This window comes from Antechinus flavipes, chromosome 5, assembly GCF_016432865.1.
Source record: "Antechinus flavipes isolate AdamAnt ecotype Samford, QLD, Australia chromosome 5, AdamAnt_v2, whole genome shotgun sequence".
Classification (NCBI taxonomy): domain Eukaryota; kingdom Metazoa; phylum Chordata; class Mammalia; order Dasyuromorphia; family Dasyuridae; genus Antechinus; species Antechinus flavipes.
The window spans coordinates 192,607,142-192,626,869 of NC_067402.1; the positions used below are offsets into that span (position 1 = coordinate 192,607,142).

Here is a 19,728-nt window from a genome sequence, read left to right on the forward strand (position 1 = left end):
GTAAATATATAAATCAAATCAATTATAACTAAATATAGTTATAAAAATATAAAATAAAATAAATTTACAGACTTCAGATTAAGAATTGCAGACTAGATAAACCATTTCTAAAGTTTTCCTTCATTCAACTATTCTGTGGGTCAACCCCGAAATAATGGTCATGACTGCTCTCAGGCTTCAACCTAGGTGATTGATTTGACTGAGGATTTATGGCATCTCCTCCCTTTTTGGCCTTAGTTCTGACTTTCCTAAGCACAATTGCTTGGTATGAATTCAATATTCCCTTTAGTTCCTAGTGCCTTCAACCGGTTCCTTTTCCTTTGCTTGCAATACTTTGATTTGGCCATCAGATGGCAAACAAATTCTGTTTCAAAAAATTCTTGCACCTTTACTGATTTTTTTTTTTTTTAATTAACTCAGCTAGATGGAGTATGGAGGATGAAGTAGACTGTTAGCAATGGAGAGTCCTTATTAGATAGGAATCAGGATTCTTCCTGGAGAATCACCCACTGCTTTGCTTTCCCCCTCCCTATTCAGGGGCTCCACCATATCCAGAGGTCCCTCCTATCAGCATTCTACAGTATCTCCAGAGGAGAAAAATTATGAAAAGACCCTCCAGTTGCTCATCTACCATGTAAGCAATTCCTTTGGGACATGCTTCTCTTCCTTTTCCTTCTCCCTTTCCCAATGACCCTCTTTAGTTGCATCTCCTTCAAAGACAACAAAAATGGTCATTCATTGCTCTCTTTGTGCTAATGTGTACAATCTCTGACCAGACCTTGGCTGGAGTTTAATTAGTATTCTATGTACAGTGCAGTAATGTGTAAACTTACTATATTCATGTGAGAAATGGGAAAATAATTATGTAAGAAATATGATTAGCAATAAGGAGCACTTCAACTATGTATCATAATTCTATTGTAAAAGAATGTCAGAAAAATTTAGGATAATGAGGGAAGAATTGGTGATGGCAAATTTTGAATTAAGTTGACAGAAGATATGGATATGAAATGATAGAAAGGAAGGGAAGGATGCATCAGGTATTAGAAATGGCATGCTATATATATTTGCTATATTGCTTGCCTACTCAAAGAATGTAGTAGTACTTGAGGTAGGGAGAGAATTGGAACTTTTAAATTTTCAAAAATGAATGTTTTTCTAAAAAGAAAAATGGTGTTGGATTAAATATTAATATTTGTGAACTATGACATTAAGTTGAATTTAAAGGCATTAAGGTGCCCTCAAAACCTATTTTTTCCAGGAACTCATAATCAGACCAAAAAATATACAAGTGATACTTGTTATTGAAGAATAATTAGTACTTAAAAAGGTCACATAATGTGAATCCACTGAAAATGGGGATCAATACTTCATGGGAAATAGTTTTTTTTTTTTAAAAGCACTTCATGGGGATTTAATTTTGAAAAACGAAATGAAAATTATATGAATACATCAATTTTACATTTAACAAAATTATAGTCACAACTATGCTAATGTTTAGATTTAAAAAAAACATTTTTGTGTTATTTTCCTAAAATTGTACAATGAAAGAAAAATCATTATAAAGATAGTGATTATTACAAAAGAAAAGAAGAGAAAAGAAATAGCATGAAGAAAGTCATGGAGATGTGAATTAGCAAGTTTATCTAGTTAAAAGCAACCAGGTTGAGGTTAAAATGAGGCATATATGATAGGAGAAATAGTTCATATGTGTGTATAGGATATATCTCTAAAGATATCTATTTATTTTTAAGGTTAATAAAGCAATTTCCTCATAATTACCTTATGAAATAGGCAGCATATTCCCCCACCTTATAAATGAGGAGAAAGATTTATAGAGGAGATTGGACTTGCCCATGGTCTCCTATCAGTCAAGTTGCATCATAAGCTAAGGTCTAAGTTTACTTAACTTTGCCCTCTTAAGTGTGAAGGACTTATATTCTATTCAGTGGAAGTGGCCCTGCTTTTAAAGAAGTTGCTAAGTATGAGTCAAAAGAATTCTGCTTTGTCCAGAGATCAAAAATCATTCTATCCTGTCAACATGACTCAATAGGGACTCCAGTTTTGATTCAAGGGAGTCCTTCCTGCTAATAAGCAAAAAAAGACTTCCTCAATCTGATCAACTTAAAATTCTGGAAATAACTTTTTTTCAAGGCATCTACTATACCCTGTGTATGTAAAAGCTGAGGATGGAAGGAGTGACTTGTTCCACCTCTGAAACTTCCTAACCTTCCTTCCTCCAATTTCAAGTAGCTAAAAAGTAATCTTGTATCCAGAGATAATTTGCATTATTATCAAGGGTGGCCAAACTATTAGATATCTCAGAAGGAAGACCTAAACTACTTATTTAAATCTTCCTAGAAACTTGGACATGCCATAAGATTTCATTTAGATGATTTAGAAATCATCTATCCAATCCTTTCATTTTAAGGATGAGGGGAAGTGACTTGCCTAAGATACTTACAAAGATAGCAATGGCAGAGTTGGTTTCTATTTTTCTACTATTCTGGTTTTCAAAACTAGATTCTAATTTTCCTACTACTCTAACTTAGAAGTAATTGACAACAATCTTGCTGGTTATCATATTCAGCTAAGATCTTTTATAAAAAACAAGCAAAGAAACAAAAACCAAATCCAAAAGCCACTATCCATTTTGAGAAGGCAATCACATAAGAAAGAACCAAAAGAGAGGGAGAGGTGAATTATTCATTGGCTCATGCATGACAAAAGCAAAGCAATCAGGGAGAAGATGAAAAGCAGAGAGGAATATTTTCTTTTTGTTGTTGTTTTAATACTTTTCCCCAGTTACATGTAAAACAATTTTTTACATTTGTTTTAAAAACTTTGAGTTACAGATTCTCTCCCTTCCATCCCCCAGCTCCCATTGAGAAGGCACATGAAATTATGGGAAGCATTTCTATAAAAGTCATGTTGCAAAAGAAAACATAGATTTCTTCTTCCCCCCTCCCCCCAAAAAAAAACCCTCAAGGAAAAAAAAAGTATGATTCAGTCTGTATTCAGACATAGTTCTTTCTTTGAGTATGGATACCTTTTTCATTATAAGTCCTTCAGAGAGTAGTCTTGAATCATTGTATTGTTGAGAATAGCAAAGTCATTCACAGCTGATCATCCCACAACATTGCTATTATCTTTTTCACTTTGCTTGAGCACATGGAAAACCTTTCAGGTTTTTCTGAGAGCTCCTCATTTCTCATAGAACAATAATAAGGAATGATATTTTCAATATTAAAAGGAAATAAATAATTCAGTAAAAAGGAAAAGCAGTCTTACTGACAGGCATTGTATCAAAGATCCAAATTTTTCTTCTGTTTCTCCTTCTTATAGGTATAGCATCATGAAATCCTGTTGGAAATGGCACGAAGACAGCCGACCCTCCCCAACACAATTACGTCTTCGCCTAGAGGCTGCCAGCCAGGGTGCAGATGATAAAGCTGTGCTGCAGGTACCCGAGCTGGTGGTACCTGAGCTGTATGCATCTGTAGCAGGCATCAGAGCAGAGTGTATTTCCTCTAGCTACAGTATCCTCTGATGTATCACTGAAATGAAAAAACACTAGTGATATGCTTGGGGCACTGATTCTCCTAGGAATTGTATTGGACATTGGACATTATGGGGGAAGATAAGAGGGAGAGAGGGCATGAATCAAAGAATCATAGCTCTCAAAAGTTGGAAGGGACCATTTAGTCCAATTCTCTCATTTTACAGTTGAGGGAACTGAACCCAGGAAAGTAAATAACTTCCCCAATGTCACACAGGTACTAAGTGCTGGAGGTAGAATTTGAGTGTTGGTCAGAACCAGTGCTCTTACCACTATTATGCTGCCTTTCAGACTTCAGATCTAGAGATTTCTTTGAATATGTTCTCTGGACAGAGCTGGGTATGAATTTCTAAATCACCTCTTGGAAGCTGAAGTTGGATTGTTGGGTGGTCCTTAAGACCCAGCTTGAGTGTAATGGATAATATTCCAAAGGAAATTTTTACAAATCCACAATGCTTCTGGGGTCAAGTGAAATACCTTTCTGCTTTCTAATTGTGGCTTCCAGTCAAGTTCCTTTCTGAAACATTTTTCAACTAAATTCTAATTGTGAGATCTATGAATTTGAGAATCAAATGAAAGTCAATATGAGGGGAATAGAAAGAAGAAGGGAATTATAGGTAACATTTGCGCAGAGTTGGAATTACCCAAGGAATACTTCTTCCAAGAAAATTAGGAGAAATAATGTGAAACTCTTGTTTTCTAATGTGAGACTATAGGAAAAACAGAAAAAGAAGATTCTCACTTATGCAATAGGGTGAGAAGGTTGAGAATTAGAAGGAAGGAAAAAATGGTCCTTTTTATTTCTTATCAGTCCTCTTGACACTGCTAGTAGTTGGAGGTTGGAAAAGACAATTGTCCATTAAGAAGGTTTAGTTTCAACTGTTAATTAATGTGGGTTCTTAGAACCTACAAGGCAGTTACAAAATCTAGAGCTTTATTTCACTTGCTAAAAGAGGCAAAAGTAGGGTTCCAAGAAGAGGACTATTTTGCTCAAAGGCAAAACGACTTACCCAAAGAAAATAAAATGGGATGACTAAGAAATAGAACAATGGCAATTTCTAATATTGAAGAGACCATTGATTTATTGTTAAACTTTTTCATTAAATTAATTTTTTAAATATTTATTGAGGTATTGTGAATTTTTAATATCTTTCTTGACACATTTAGCATGTCAGTTTTATTTATCTTGGTTGACATTTTTTCCCACAAAAGTACTGCTGTAATTTAAAAAAGTAACTAATGTATAACATCTAGAATGACAATTTTACATTTGAAGTAAAATTAATTGTTTTTCTAATAAGTCTTTTGTTCTTCTAATCTACCTAGTGCTGTTGCTCAAAGTCTAGTGATGACTTTCACCCATAAAGGGTTCAGCATATCCACAGAACAGGTTTGGCTTGATGTTAAAGGTTAAAGACAAGTTTTTTTTTTTTTTTTCTTAGCCTTTATGACTCATTATACTTCAGGGAACAAATCTTAAATAAAATTAAAAAAAAACTTAAATAAACCAAGACCTTATGTTTAGGGTCTTCCTAAAATAGACTATAAGGTCTCAGTTTTAAACATTATTCAGTATAAAATTTGTACATATTAGGTGAATGATTTCTATAAATTTCCTCCCATAAAAGAAATGCCTAAAATACAAACAATATCCCACCTTCCTCTATTATATTTTCCTGGGAGTCTGATACTTAAACCCCCAAAATTTTGGAGACTGCTGAACTTCACTTTCACCTTGGATCTGAGCAGTTCATTCAAGGTCACATCTTTTAACTAACTAAGCATATATGATTCATCCTCTTGTCTGTGGACATCATCTCTTATGGGATGGGTGTGTTTGCACATCCTGCTGGGCAATTAGCAACGAACCTTTTTAATAACCCCAAACCTCTAGAATTTATGAAGTAGCTATCATGGATGGAAAAGTCTGGTTTTCAGTCTTGCTGTTCAGTATTCTATGCACAGGGAAAGAAACACAAATTAGAAGAGACAGACAGAGACTTGAGACCCATTTTTAGTCTCATTTAGACCAAGCAAACTTTCTTGTCTTTCACTTTCCTGTCCTTTCATTGTCCTATGCCTCTAGCTACTATTTCTGCTTCTTGAAAAGGGGAATGAACACAGAAATTCCTCTTTCCTCACTACTGTAAGTCTGAGGAGAATGGTCAGAGACCTAGAGAGAACTCTCCAAGCTGAGTGTTCGAAAGATAGTGAGTTAAAATAGAATTCTCCTATCATCTTTGACATATCCCTGAGATATCCCAACAGGAAATATGGGGAATCAGTCAGGAGCTACAGTTGTCCATGTCCTTTAGTATGGGGTTTAAACAGAGGGCTTACTAAAAAAGGCCTGAGTACAGGCTTAGCTCCATAGGAAGTGTACCAGTATAGGAGATTGGAGGTGAGGGTTTTTTAGTTACACTAGGACTTAGAGAAATTAAAAATTTGTAAAATTCAGTTCAGTGCCATAGTACTTGACAAAGAGGATTCATATTCTAGTTCAACATATTAGGTCTAGAAGATACTTTATAATTTATTTTGTTTATTCTTCCCTCTCCAACTCCCTTCTCATAGGTGGAAACAGATGAAGAAATCGAAACTAGGAGAGATTAAGTAATTTGCCTAAAGTCATTTACAAAACAAAATGGTGGCAGAATAGAAACTAGTCCCCTGAATCTCAGTCCCATGTTTTTGACTATAATAATTATGTCTTGTGTAGAAAAAAAAAAGAGAATGGGATCTAGTTATCATATGCGATGCTTGGAAAAAATTCTCTCATCTCTTATCTCTGGACATTCTTTTCTTCTTTCCAGATCCAGTTTAATTGCTACCTAGGATGTTCTTTTAACATCTAATATTTCCCTAGTTAGAAGCAATTTATCCGTCTTTGAATCATTCAGGCCAATCAATCAACCAGCACTTATTAAATGTCTACCATGTATACAATGCTATGCTAAGGATACAAGTGTAATGAAAGAAATAATTTGTACTCATAAAACACTTAAACATTAATAGGTAAGACAATAAATTCCTACATAAATTTAAGGTATACAAACATAAATATATAAAATCTAGTTAAATTTAGGGTAGTTTGGAAGAGAGAATAATAAGGGATTTGGGAAAGGTGAAATGCAGAAGATATCATTCTGACCTCTCCCATTGCCTCACTTGTATTATATTTACTTGTGTCTGTCTTATCTGCCTACTAGTATGTGAACTCCTTGAAAGCATGGACTATAATATTTTTCATCTGTATTCTCAGCATCCAGAATGGTATATTTATTTATTTATTTATTTATTATTAATTTTTTTTATAATAACTTTATATTGACAGAATCCATGTCAGGGTAATTTTTTTTTTACAACATTATCCCTTGTACTCGCTTCTGTTCTGATTTTTCCCCTCCCTCCCTCCCTCCACCCCCTCTCCTAGATGGCAAGCAGTCCTATATATGTTAGATATGTTGCAGTATATCCTAGATACAATATATGTTTGCAGAACCAAACAGTTCTCTTGTTGTACAGGGAGAATTGGATTCAGAAGGTAAAAATAACCTGGGAAGAAAAACAAAAATGCAGATAGTTCACATTCGTTTCCCAGTGTTCTTTCTTTGGGTGTAGCTGCTTTTGTCCGTCATTTATCAATTGAAACTCAGGTCTCTTTGTCAAAGAAATCCACTTCCATCAGAATACATCCTCATACAATATCATTGTCGAAGTGTATAATGATCTCCTGGTTCTGCTCATTTCACTTAGCATCAGTTCATGTAAGTCTCTCCAAGCCTCTGTATTCATCCCGCTGGTCATTTCTTACAGAACAATAATATTCCATAACACAGAATGGCGAATTTTTTAAAAATAGAAGGCAGTTAATATTTGTTGAATTGATCTATGGACTACAAAGCAATTATTATTATTTTTTAGTCCATTGTCACTCTTCTGCATATAGCACATATAAGCTCTGAGGATCTTTATTCCAGCTCCCACTCTCAAAAGTGATACTTGGGTCACAGAACAGGTTTTTCCTTTTCCTCCAAGGTTTAAGATTTACCTCTGAGGAGTGAATAGAGATTCTCTAATTTTCATAGTTTGAGTCCCTACTGGTGGGCTTATCCTCCACATTGTCAGTTGAGAATCATTTTAGTTAGGTACCCTTGAAGTAGATTTAGAAAGCTGACTGAGATTGATTTCCTGATTGTTCCCACTTAGTATTTGCATAGCTTATTACTTACTTTCAATGAGGTAAATTGTTTTCATCAAATAAATCAACTGACTTTGCTCTGACATATAAAATGGTAGAATATTATTGCCAAACTCACCAGCAGAGAAAGAACATGCAAGAAGAAATTATTGCTAGTGAGGATACAGAACTCTCATGGAAGAAGATTATAAGAGGTATCTTAATATTCATTCCTTTTCTATTTTGCAATAGAGCTGAGGTCATACAGATGATTGTAGTCTGTCAGGTCACATTGCCAGGGCAGGATACTACTAATAGCAATGGCAGGCTGATAATAGCATATGAATAGCATGCTTATTGTGAAAATGTCTGGACAGACATTCTTTTGTCATTTCTGTATAGTAAAAATGGTATGAGGAACATGTCACTAGCTGTGCTTAGTGAAATGACTTTTGTGAAAATACTTAATAACCAAGAAGTGATGCTTGGGTTTACTTTAAGAATGGTGACTGATAGAGGAAAGACTGATATAAAATTAGATCCTTTCTGATTTCACAATGAATTAGTTACCTAAGCAGTGATGCAGCAGTTATGGGAATGCCAGAATGATGACATTTCTGAGAAACTGCAGTTAAATAAGAAGGGAGAAAAAGTAAAGGGAAAAGAGAATTACTTGGGCTATAATATTAAGGCCTGTGAATTCTGTACATAAATGCTCTTCTATTGCCTTAGCTATCCATTTAAGAAAGACTTATGGATAATAATCCGTACTTTTTTTCCTGATTAGAAGGAAGCAAAGGAGGAAAATTTCCATTTAGAAACTTTGTCCTAAAATTGATATATTGACTGTTTATGTACAAAATATATTTGGATCATTCTCTTTCCTAGCTGGGCTTTCTCTTCCAGAAGTGAAAATGTACTTACTTTATCTTGCATCAACTGTTTGAGCTAAAAATCTTCAAGTTACCATATGGAAAAATAATTTAAATTTCCAGTTATTAGACACTTTGAATCTGAGTTAAAGTTTTATTTCTTTATCTTAAGGACTTTGAAAGAGCCTAAATTCCCACTCTTTAGTTTTATTGTTATTGAATTTTCCACATGGCTAAAATATACTTCTAAAAAGATGGTCAAGTGAAAAGTCTATGGAATTTTCCTTAGAAATCATCTGAATATTTTGAAAGCTCCTTTTCTGAAAATAAATAATATCAGTGAGAAAAGCATAAATCATCTCTTTGTTCAGTTTCATGGCAGCAAAATTCATAATATAGAGGAAATAGAGGAAACATAAAATGTAAAAAACTCTGATTAGAAAAAGAAGAAACATTTCAATAATTCAATATCAGGAAAAAGAAACTAAACAAATCACAAATAAATTCCTGAAAGAAAAAAACAATTCCAAAAACAGGAGGATTTACAAGTGAACTAGTATAAAGAAATTATAATCGATTAATACAAGTCAAACATTAAAAGAAAAATCAATTCAAATATCACAAAATTATTTGCAAAACTAGGGAAAGAAAACTGACATCATTAGATTTAAGTTTTCAACTTCTTTATTCTTTATTTCTACTTTTCAGTTCTGTATACCAAGCTCCTTATTAGAATTAGAAATACTCTCATTTTATTGTTTTTTTTTTAAGGTAATAAGATAGTTTTCTATTGTATAATCCTGACTTTTGTCTCAGATGATATTTAAATTAATTAAATTAAGGCTCTGAGGGTTTGGGGGCCTTCATTAAGGTCTACATACTCTTCAGGCATGCGGTCCACTCTGCATGTAGTTTACACATTGAGATTGTCCCTGCTAGAAGGTATTGTCCTCCTTCCCTTGTGAGTAGCAATAAAATTTCTTAAAACTATCTCTATGTGGGATACTTTTTAATCTGAACTCTGCACCACAGAAGAGACTTACAGTTTCCTTTTGTGATATACTCATTGTCCTGATACCTATAGCAAAAAAAGATAACTAAGAAAATTATAAATTACTAAATACAGATACAAATAGATCTTTGTAGCACAAGATATAAAAATAGATTCAATTTTGTAATCACAAGATATAATTCCATGATAGATAAATGGTGAAAGACAGATAAAGCGATCAGTAGTCATATGAGAAAATGCTTCATGTCACTAATAATTACAAAAGTAAAATACTAAAGTTCTGGGATTCTACCTAATAATTATCTGGTTTTCAAAGTTAAGAAAAAAGAAAATGACACATGTTGGAGCACTATGGGAAAACAGGTTCACCAGTATACTGTTGATGGAACTATGCATTGATACAGTCATCCTTAAAACAATTTGAAATTAATGCTTCAAAAGTCATTTAAAGGTGCATATCTTTTAATGCAGTAATATCAAAGAGGTCAATAACAGAGGGAACAGACCCTTACCTACAAAAATAACTGCATCCATTCTTTTTATAAAACTGGAAAGTGCATTTAGGGGAGAGATGATTAGTATATATCCAATGGGAAATGGTTAAAAGAATTGTGCAATATTATTGTGCTATAAGAAATGAAGCGATGAACAGTCACTTCAGAAAAGAAAACTAAGAAGAATTGATATGAATTGATTCAGTAAAAGAAAACTAAGAAGAATTGATATGAATTGATTCAATATGGAGTGAGCAGAGTCAGGACAACAATTTTTATGACAACAATCTTATGGAGAAAAATAACTTTAAAAGATTTTAGAACTTTGTTCAATGCAACAACAAATCACAGTTCCAGAGAACTAATGATGAAGCATATCATCTACCCCCTGAAAGAGAAGTGATGGGCATAATCTGCAGAATAAAAAATCATTGTTAGACAAGGTCAAAAAGGGAGTTTTCTTCATTTTTAACAATGTGAATTTATTTCTGGGAGATCTTGGTGTTCTTGTTCAACTGAGGGGGAGGGAGAGAATAAATCATCACTGATTAAAAAAAAACCCACCAACTGACTTTTGAAAATAACTCCTATCTGTTGAGGACAATTGAAAAACTTCAAATTCTCATTCTTCAGTTTCTCTGACACTAAATTCCCAGTGTACTTATAATGCTCTTCTGGGCAGGGAGGGAGAAAGGAGAAGGTGTGTGTGTGTGTGTGTGTGTGTGTGTGTACACACACACACACACACACACACACACACACACATATATATATATATATATATAACATACATACATATATACTGTGGGATTTTTGGGGATTAATGACCTAGACACTTTGCATCTCTGCCTGATAGAAGTTTTCTTTGGGAAAGAAAATGCTATTGGTAAGAAAAGCAGTTGTAGATAAAATTCAAAGAGGAAAAGGATACCATAGGGAAGAAGTGGGGGGTGGGGGGGGAAGGGAAGTTATTATAGAAAAAGAAGAAAATAAGGATAAGGGCACAAAAGAAGGAGTTATCCAAGTTTTCCAGTTGAACCTTTTTGAAATTTCACTATCAAACTTTATCTTAGATAAAAATAGATTTTAAAAATTCACTCTAATTAATTTAGCTGATTGAACTATTATCAAAATCATAATGTATTTTATTAATACCAGCTTAAAAGCATCCAAAATCCTTTATAAACACAATGAAAACAATTGGCTGGTCAGTGGGCTAGACAAAGAGGTGTTGTACAAGTCCTTAAAGAAAAGTTTAGTGATTGGAACAATAAAGTCAGAAATACTTCATTTTCATTAATATGATTATAATTCAAAAAGGGAAAGAATGTGTCAATGTTAAGTTCAAATTTACCAAAGCACTTCAGGGATTAGATTATCAAATCACAATTTCTATGGGGGCAGCTAGTTAGTGCAGTGGATAGAGCACCAGCTCTGAAGTCAGGAGGACTTGATTCAAATCTGGCCTCAGACACTTAACTCTTCCTAGCTATGTGACCTTAGACAAATCACTTAACTCCAATTGCCTCAGAAAAAAAGAAAGAAAGAAAGAAAATTTCTAAATTATTAATTTGAAAGGGCAATATGCCTTCTAAGAATCTTTAAGCTCTTTAGGATTGTGATGAGAACTTGTCCAGTGGCAGAAAACCAATCTTGTTCTGCATTAAATATTTCTTATGCACTCCTAATTGAAATTCTAACCTTTTCTGTGTCTCAGTTTCTTTCATCTATGAATTTAAATAATAACTACTTTACATACAAACTAGACAGATTGTGTTGGCAACTACATATCTATATTTTTCAAATGAAATATATTACTTCATTCAACATAGGAACCCAAGTGACCCAGAGAAGACTAAGCAGGGTCAATCACTGTACTCAAAATACAGGGGTACAAAAGTCCAAATTAAGGACTAAAGCTGGTGAGATTAACCAAAGAGGATACAGTATCTAAGAATTAAGAAATCACTTTTAACTGAGGAGGGAGGGAACCACAAAATAAATGAACATTTGCTTCTTTTTCATTATGGAAGAGAGACTCATTAATAAATGAATATTTAAATATTAAAAAAATTAAACATATATTTCAAGAAGATTTTTAGCATTCTTTTTTTTTTTACAAGACTTTGAGTTCCAAATTTTTTCTCTTTCTCCTCCCCTCTTCTGAGGGGAGGCAGTTTGATATAGTTTATATATATGTTAACATGTAAAACATTTCCATATTAGTCAGATTTATAAAAGAAGAAATAGATCAAAAGAGAGGGGAAATTAGAAAGAATAAAGTGAAAAAATATGTTTTGATCTGCATTCCAAGTCCATCAGTTCCATACTTAAATCTTTTGACAAGATAGTTTATCAATATTTATAGAAGAAATTTCTTTATTGGGAGTTCTCTAATTCAGTGAAATCACAGATCTGATCCATGAGCCTTTGCTTTCATGGGAATGTTGGCATCATAAAGAAATTTTGCAATTTTCCTGAAAGTAATCTAATTTGTTCTCCTCTCCTGTTTATCTTTGAAATGAGTCCATCTGTACCATCTGACCCAGTTGTATGGACTGATGGATAAGACCTATTGTAACTATCCAAATATATGCTGAAATCTGGGCAAGGGAAATTTTTTCATCCAACTGAATTTACTGTGTTTGGTCAAACAAAACTCCTTAAGCAGAGGGTAGTGCTTCATTTGAGTCTTGATATAGAGGACTCCCTAATCTTCTCCTGGAGCTCCAATCTTGTAACACTAATTTTCTGAAGGAAATACTGACTTGGATGCTCATTAGCCATCTCAAACTCAACATGTTTCAAAATGGACTTTTAGAGATAAAATAGAGATTTTCCCCAAATCTGCTGCTTATTTCTAAACGTCCTTATTTCTTTTAAAGACACTACCATCCTTTCAGTCATACAAATTCAGCTATCCTTAATTCTTTAATCTCTTCCCATATTTAGTCATTTCCCAAGTCTTCTTAATTCTTACCTCTAAACTATCTTTCACATCCCTCTCCTTTTCTCCATCATTCCATTTCAGACTTTTGTAATCTCTTGCCTGGACTATTGCAATATTCACCAAGTTGTTCTCCTTGCCCTCTTTCCCAATCAATCTGCCACACAGTTATCATAATAATCTTTCTCTCACTGTTCTGACCATGTAACTATTCTGCTCAAGAGATGTTAGTGGCTCCCTATTTCCTTTATGATAAAACATGAACTACTCAGCTTTCCATTTTAAAAGTCATTCATGATCTGGTTCCACTTCATCTGTATAGACTTATTTTATTACTTTCCTTCATAATCTCTACATTCCAAATTAAGCTGATCTACTTTTCATTTATAAAATTCAGAATATTTTCTCTAGTCTCGAAATCTTTATGCAGGCTGGATCTTTATCCCCATACTGGAATGTGATACCTACTTACATGTATATCTCAGAACCCTTAAATTCCTTCAAAGCTCATGTCAACTGCCAACTCCTTCATTAAAACTTTCCTTATTCCCCTAATTTTTAAAGCTTCCATCTTTCTCAATTATATTGTGTTTGTTTGTGTAAATGTTGGATGCCACCAGTAAAATGTAAGCTCTATGAGAGTGGCCAGGGACTATTTTTCCCTACATATTTCCATAGCACAGTGCTTTGCATATAGTAATCCTTATTTGATTGTATAATCTCTAAGACTGTCCACAACATGTAACCAAAATGTTTTTCTACCTTTATTTTACAATACTAGCCCTCAACATATTTTATATTCTGAGCAACTATAAACCATACACATAAAACTGTAAACTTTAGACTAGAGTTTTGGGGTTACAGACTTCTTTGGCAGTCTAGTGAAGCTTCTGATCTTATCATCTATGGATACTTTCTCCTTGAAAGAAAAGCTATGGTGGATAGGTCGAGTGAATATAATAAAGATGACAATACTACCTAAACTATCTATTTATTTAGTGCTATGCTAATCAGACTCCCAAAAAACTATTTTAATGACTAGAAAAAATAATAACAAAATTCATCTGGAAGAACAAAAGGTCAAGACTTTCAAGGGAACTAATGAAAAAAAATCAAATGAAGGTGGCCTAACTGTACCAGAGCTAAAATTATATTATAAAGCAGCAGTCACCAAAACCATTTGACTAGTTGATCAGTGGAATAGATTAGGTTCACAGTATACAAAATAGTCAATAACTTTAATAATCTAGTGTTTGACAAACCCAAAGACCCCAGCTTTTGGGGTAAAAATTCATTGTTTGACAAAAACTGTTGGGAAAATTGGAAATTAGTATGGCAAAAACTAGGCATTGACCCACACTTAACACCACACACCAAGATAAGATCAAAATGGGTTCATGATCTAGGCATAAAGAATGAAATTATAAATAAATTAGGAGAATATAGGATAGTTTACCTATCAGACTTGTGGAGGAGGAAGAAATTTGTGACCAAAGAAAAACTAGAGATCATTATTGATCACAAAATAGAAAATTTTGATTATATCAAGTTAAAAGGTTTTTGTACAAACAAAACTAATGCAGAAAAGATTAGAAGGGAAGTAATAAACTGGGAAAACATTTTTGCAATCATAGGTTCTAATAAAGGCCTCATTTCCAAAATATATAGAGAATTGGCTCTAATTTATAAGAAATCAAACCATTTTCCAATTGATAAATGGTCAAAGAATATGAACAGACAATTTTCGGGAAAAGAAATTAAAACTATTTCTAGCTATATGAAAAGATATTCCAAGTCATTATTAATCAGAGAAATGCAAATTAAGACAAATCTGAGAAACCACTACACACCTGTCAAATTGGCTAGGATGACAGGAAAAGATAATGCTGAATGTTGGAGGAGATGTGGGAAACCTGGGATACTGATTCATTGTTGGTGGAATTGTGAATGTATCCAACTATTCTGGAGAGCAATTTGGAACTATGCTCAAAAAGTTATCAAACTATACATACCTTTGATCCAGCAGTGTTACTACTGGGCTTATATCCCAAAGAAATATTAAAAAGGGAAAGGGACCTGTATGTGAAAAAATGTTTGTGGCAGCCCTTTTGGTAGTGGCTAGAAACTGGAAATTGAATGGATGCCCATCAACTGGAGAATGGTTGAATAAGTTGTGGTATATGAATGTTATGGAATATTATTGTTCTTTAAGAAATGACCAGCAGAATGATTTCAGAAAAGCCTAGAGAGACTTAAACTGTGAAATGAAATGAAAGCCCTGATAAGGACCAGAAGATCATTATATACTTCAACAACAATACTATATGATGATCAATTCTGATGGACATGGCTCTCTTCAATAATAAGATGAACCAAATCAGTTCCACATGTTCAATAATGAAGAGAACCAGCTACACCCAGTGAAAGAACTCTGGGAAATAAATATGAACCACAACATAGCATTTCCATTCCCTCTGTTTTTGTCTGCTTGCATTTTTTATTTCTTTCTCAGGTTATTTTTACCTCATTTCTAAGTCTGATTTTTCTTGTGCAGCAAAATAACTGTATGGATATGTATACATATATTGTATTTAACATATACTTTAACATATTTAACTTGTATTGGTCTACCTGCCATCTAGGAGAGGGGATGGGGGGAAGGAGGGGAAAAGTTGGAACAGAAGGTTTTGCAAAGGTCAATGTTGAAAAATTACCTATGCATATATCTTGTAAATAAAAAGCTAAAATAATAAAAAAAGAAAGCTATGGCCAATATAAAAGAGCATTTCAAAAAGCAGAAACATCACTTTGCTCATAGAAGCCCATTTAGTCAAAACTATGGTTTTTCCAATGGCAATATGTGACTTTGTAAGTCCAGAGAGCTGGACAAAGCTGAGCACCACAAAAGAGATGTTTTTAAATTTTAGTGCTGGAGATTTTTGAAAGTCTCTGTACAGGAAGAAGATCAAACCAGTCAATACTCAAAGAAATCAATTCAGACTATTCACTGGAAGATCAAATACTGAAGACAAAGCTTAAATACTTCAGCCATATAATGGAAAGATGGGACTCACTGAAAAAAGATCTTGGGGTCTTGGGAAAGATGGAAGTAAAAAGGATAAAGAAAACTGAATGAGATGGAGAGATAGTGTTGTGGAAGCAACAAACAAGAGCTTGAACAGACTTCAGGAGATAGTGGAAGATAGAAAAGTCTGGCTTCCTATGGTCCATGGAATCAGAGTCAGATATGATTGAGCAACTAAAGAACAACTACAACAAATGTATCAGACACTGTGATAATGTAACAAATATTATCTTATTTGATCCTTACAACAAATCCTTTAAGGCAAGTATTGTTATAAGTCCTATTTTACAATTGTGGTACCACCTCTCTCCTTTTGTAGGATAGAAAGAGAGAATATTTCTCTCTTTAATTTAATGGGAATCTCAGTAAATGATAAAAATGAACATTTTCAAGTCATAAAATATGTTAAATTAATTCGAACAATATCTGTGTGCAGATAATTGTTTTTCTTTTCCTCTTCCACCCAAGAGAACAGAACTTTAAACAAATGGCACATCACAGGAAAGTTTCTAGGGCTTGTGGGGAATTGAAGGCTGTGGAATTCTGTTCAGAGACCAAAGATTGAGTAATGGAGAACTACTTCTCTGCTGCAGCTTTCAGCAGGGAGTCAAAGGATAAGAAGCTTCATGCTATGAGATTTTAGTAAATGTATAATAAATATTTGATGAATAGTTGAATTTGTTGATCCCAAGTAACTCACCCATCTTGGCACTGGCATTGTGTTTGTCTCATCCAGTAGACTCAATAATTTGGTGTCACAGAAAGTTGCCTCAAAATGCTTTTAGGAGACAAGAGTTTGAGGATGAGTTTTGAGCCACTGTGCTCCTTAGACAGATGTATTTAAAATGACAGAATATTATTTTGGGAAGCAATTTTAAAAGCCTTTTACATTTATAAATATTTTTCCATTAAAATTTCAAATTTTAATTTTTTTTCAGTGTTAATATTTCCTTTTTTCTCCCCTCTTCTACCCATTGAGAAAGCAACAAATAAGATACCTATTATACATATGAAATCATGTAAAACATATAATATTTCCATACTAGTCATGTTGAGAAAAAAAAGCATGAAAAAAAGAAACAAAATATGTTTTCACCTGCACCAATAGTCTATCAATTTTCTATATGGAGGTGTATAATATTTTTCATATGAGTTCTTTGAAAGTATTATACATGATTCTGTTGATCATAGTTGCTAAGTCTTTCACAGTTGATCATTATTACAATATTGCTATTACTGTTACCTTGCTCTTCTAGTTCTGTTCACTTCACTTGTATCATTTATATGTCTTCACAGGTCTTTCTGAAGCCACATCCTTGGAAAGGGATTTTAAAGGCCATCCAGTTCAATATCTCAGTTATTTTAAGATTTCTCTTTATAGAATGCTGTTTATCTCCAAAGGAAAAAAACTGGAGGAGTCTGAAAGCAGATTGAAGATAATTTTTCTTTCTTTCTTTTTCTATTTTGTCTGTTTTCCTTTACAATATAACACATAGAAATATGTTTTGCATAACTATACAGATATAACCTGTGTTAAATTGCTTCCTTCTCAATGAGAGGGAAAGAAGAGAGAGGAAAAGTATTTGGAACTCAAAATTAAAAAAAAAAGAATGTCAATTGTTTTTACATGTAATTATAATTTTTAAATCTAAATGGAAAAAAAATATTAATACTCCCTCCCAAAAAGAATCTCTTTTACAACTTAGATAAATAAATAACTTTACTTGTAAAGTAGCCATTTTATTGTTGTATAGTTATATTTTAAATGTTATCCCGTATGTTAAGCTGCAATGTATCTCTCTTTCTATATCTTCTCTCCGTTCTTTCTACTCTGAAGCAATGAAAAGACTTATTATCACATAGAACCAGCCCCTCAGTGACTCATTGAATGAATTAATTTCACTAAATCTCCAACATTTTGGATTGGAAGGAGGCAGAGAATAAGTGATTGTACTCTATATGACCCATCAGGAAGCACAAATCCAAGCATGCCCTAAAGACATGGTACTCACTGGACAGCTCTCAAATCCTCAAAAAGCCATTAAAAGTTGCATAATAGTTTTCTTCACTTTCCCTTCCTAACATATCTGGAATCTATGCCTGAAAAATGAAATAATGAGGGTTGACATTTTATACAATATTTTGCTATTTTTTCATTTCTCTCACTATATCTCAAAAACCTCAATGAGAATGCTTTAACTAGTATTACTATATTGGTCTTACAATTAGGAAAATTAAGGATCAGAGACATGAATTGACCTGCCCATGATCATATAGCTAAAAAACATTAGGTACAAGATTTGAATCCAGTTCTCACTGGTGCCTAGTACACAATATCACAATGGAAAGCAGATTTTTTTTTTCTACTTCAGTTGCCATGGTTTTGCTCCTCACTTTTAGTGAGGAGAGCCTTGTGGGGATTGCACTGACTGTTGCAAAAGAAAGAGCCTTCATAATGAACTCAATAATAAGGACAGTGGAATATCAGCAGTGATCTCTGCATCTGAGGCTTTTTTTGTGTGGTCTGAACCTAACCAGCTTAAAACAAATGCAGCAAGTTATGAGGTTACAACCCCAATGAGGAAGAGTCGCATCTATTTGTAGGATTTATATGATGCTAAATATTGAATGCATGAGTCATAAACAATTAGCTGAAGATCTATTACTTGTGGTTGCCCAATCCTATTTTTTTTTAAACAAATATCCCAGTGCTTCTGCCTTTGTAATAATGAGCACACTGAATCATAATGTATATTTGATCTGGAGCACAGCTAATTTCAAGGTAGAATTTTACTTGAAGATTCTACTTCTTTGGGATTTCCATTCCAAATATTGAGGAACCATTCAGCTGGGGCCCGAGACACTTGAGATACTATATCCCTTTTCTTCTTTACCCAAATTCACTATTTGGAGTGGATTCAATTCTGGAAAAATCTGCCCCTCACAAAAAGAATTAGGTATTCTACTCACACATTCTTTGACTTGTTAAATCTTCCTTTCTAGGGATAGGATTGATTATTAATGCACATCTAGAGACTTCATTAGGCAGCTAATGGCTCAAGAGATAAAGCACTAGACTTGGAATTAGAAAGACCAGAGTTCCAATCTAGCATTAGACACTTCCTAGCTGTGTGACTGGGCAAGTCACTTAATCTTTGGTTGTCTGACAGAAAGATCTACTGGAGAATGAAATGGCAAGCTATCATAATATTTTTAACAAGAAAACCCCATGAATACTTAGTCCATAAGATCACTATCTCAGCTAAAAACCTTCTTATAAAGAAGTTAGAAAAAAAGTTATTCAGTATATATAATATGAATCAAGCATGGGGTAGGTAATTTAACTCTACATAGAAAAAGAATGCTAAACACAGGATATTCACAAGTGTTAAGTTGATAAAGAAACCAAATGGGATTCAGTAACTTACTCTTAAAATCTGCTGGGTTGGTGATACTTAAATCAGACAAGCACATAAAACAATTAACAGGATTGTTGATTAGGCATTTGACCTGCTACTTCATGTCTGCATCATTCAATGGATAGAAACACTCACTGATGCTCTGTACATACTGAATCCT

The 19,728-nt window shown here is 33.6% G+C and overlaps 1 protein-coding gene across 2 annotated transcripts in view; it reads left to right on the plus strand.

Moving 5' to 3' along the window:
* Positions 1 to 17,850, plus strand: part of STYK1 (serine/threonine/tyrosine kinase 1) — a 43,157-nt gene extending 25,307 nt beyond the window's left edge. The window contains exons 9-11 of one of the 2 annotated variants that reach the window (XM_052000104.1): positions 538 to 634; positions 3,346 to 3,463; positions 17,446 to 17,850. In XM_052000104.1, the coding sequence (XP_051856064.1) occupies positions 538 to 634; positions 3,346 to 3,463; positions 17,446 to 17,583 (353 nt within the window). In that variant the 3' untranslated portion in view covers positions 17,584 to 17,850. Of the gene's footprint in view, positions 1 to 537; positions 635 to 3,345; positions 4,682 to 17,445 lie in introns of those variants that run through there. The other variant, XM_052000105.1, reaches the window with a different exon arrangement.
* Positions 17,851 to 19,728: the final 1,878 nt, after the last annotated feature.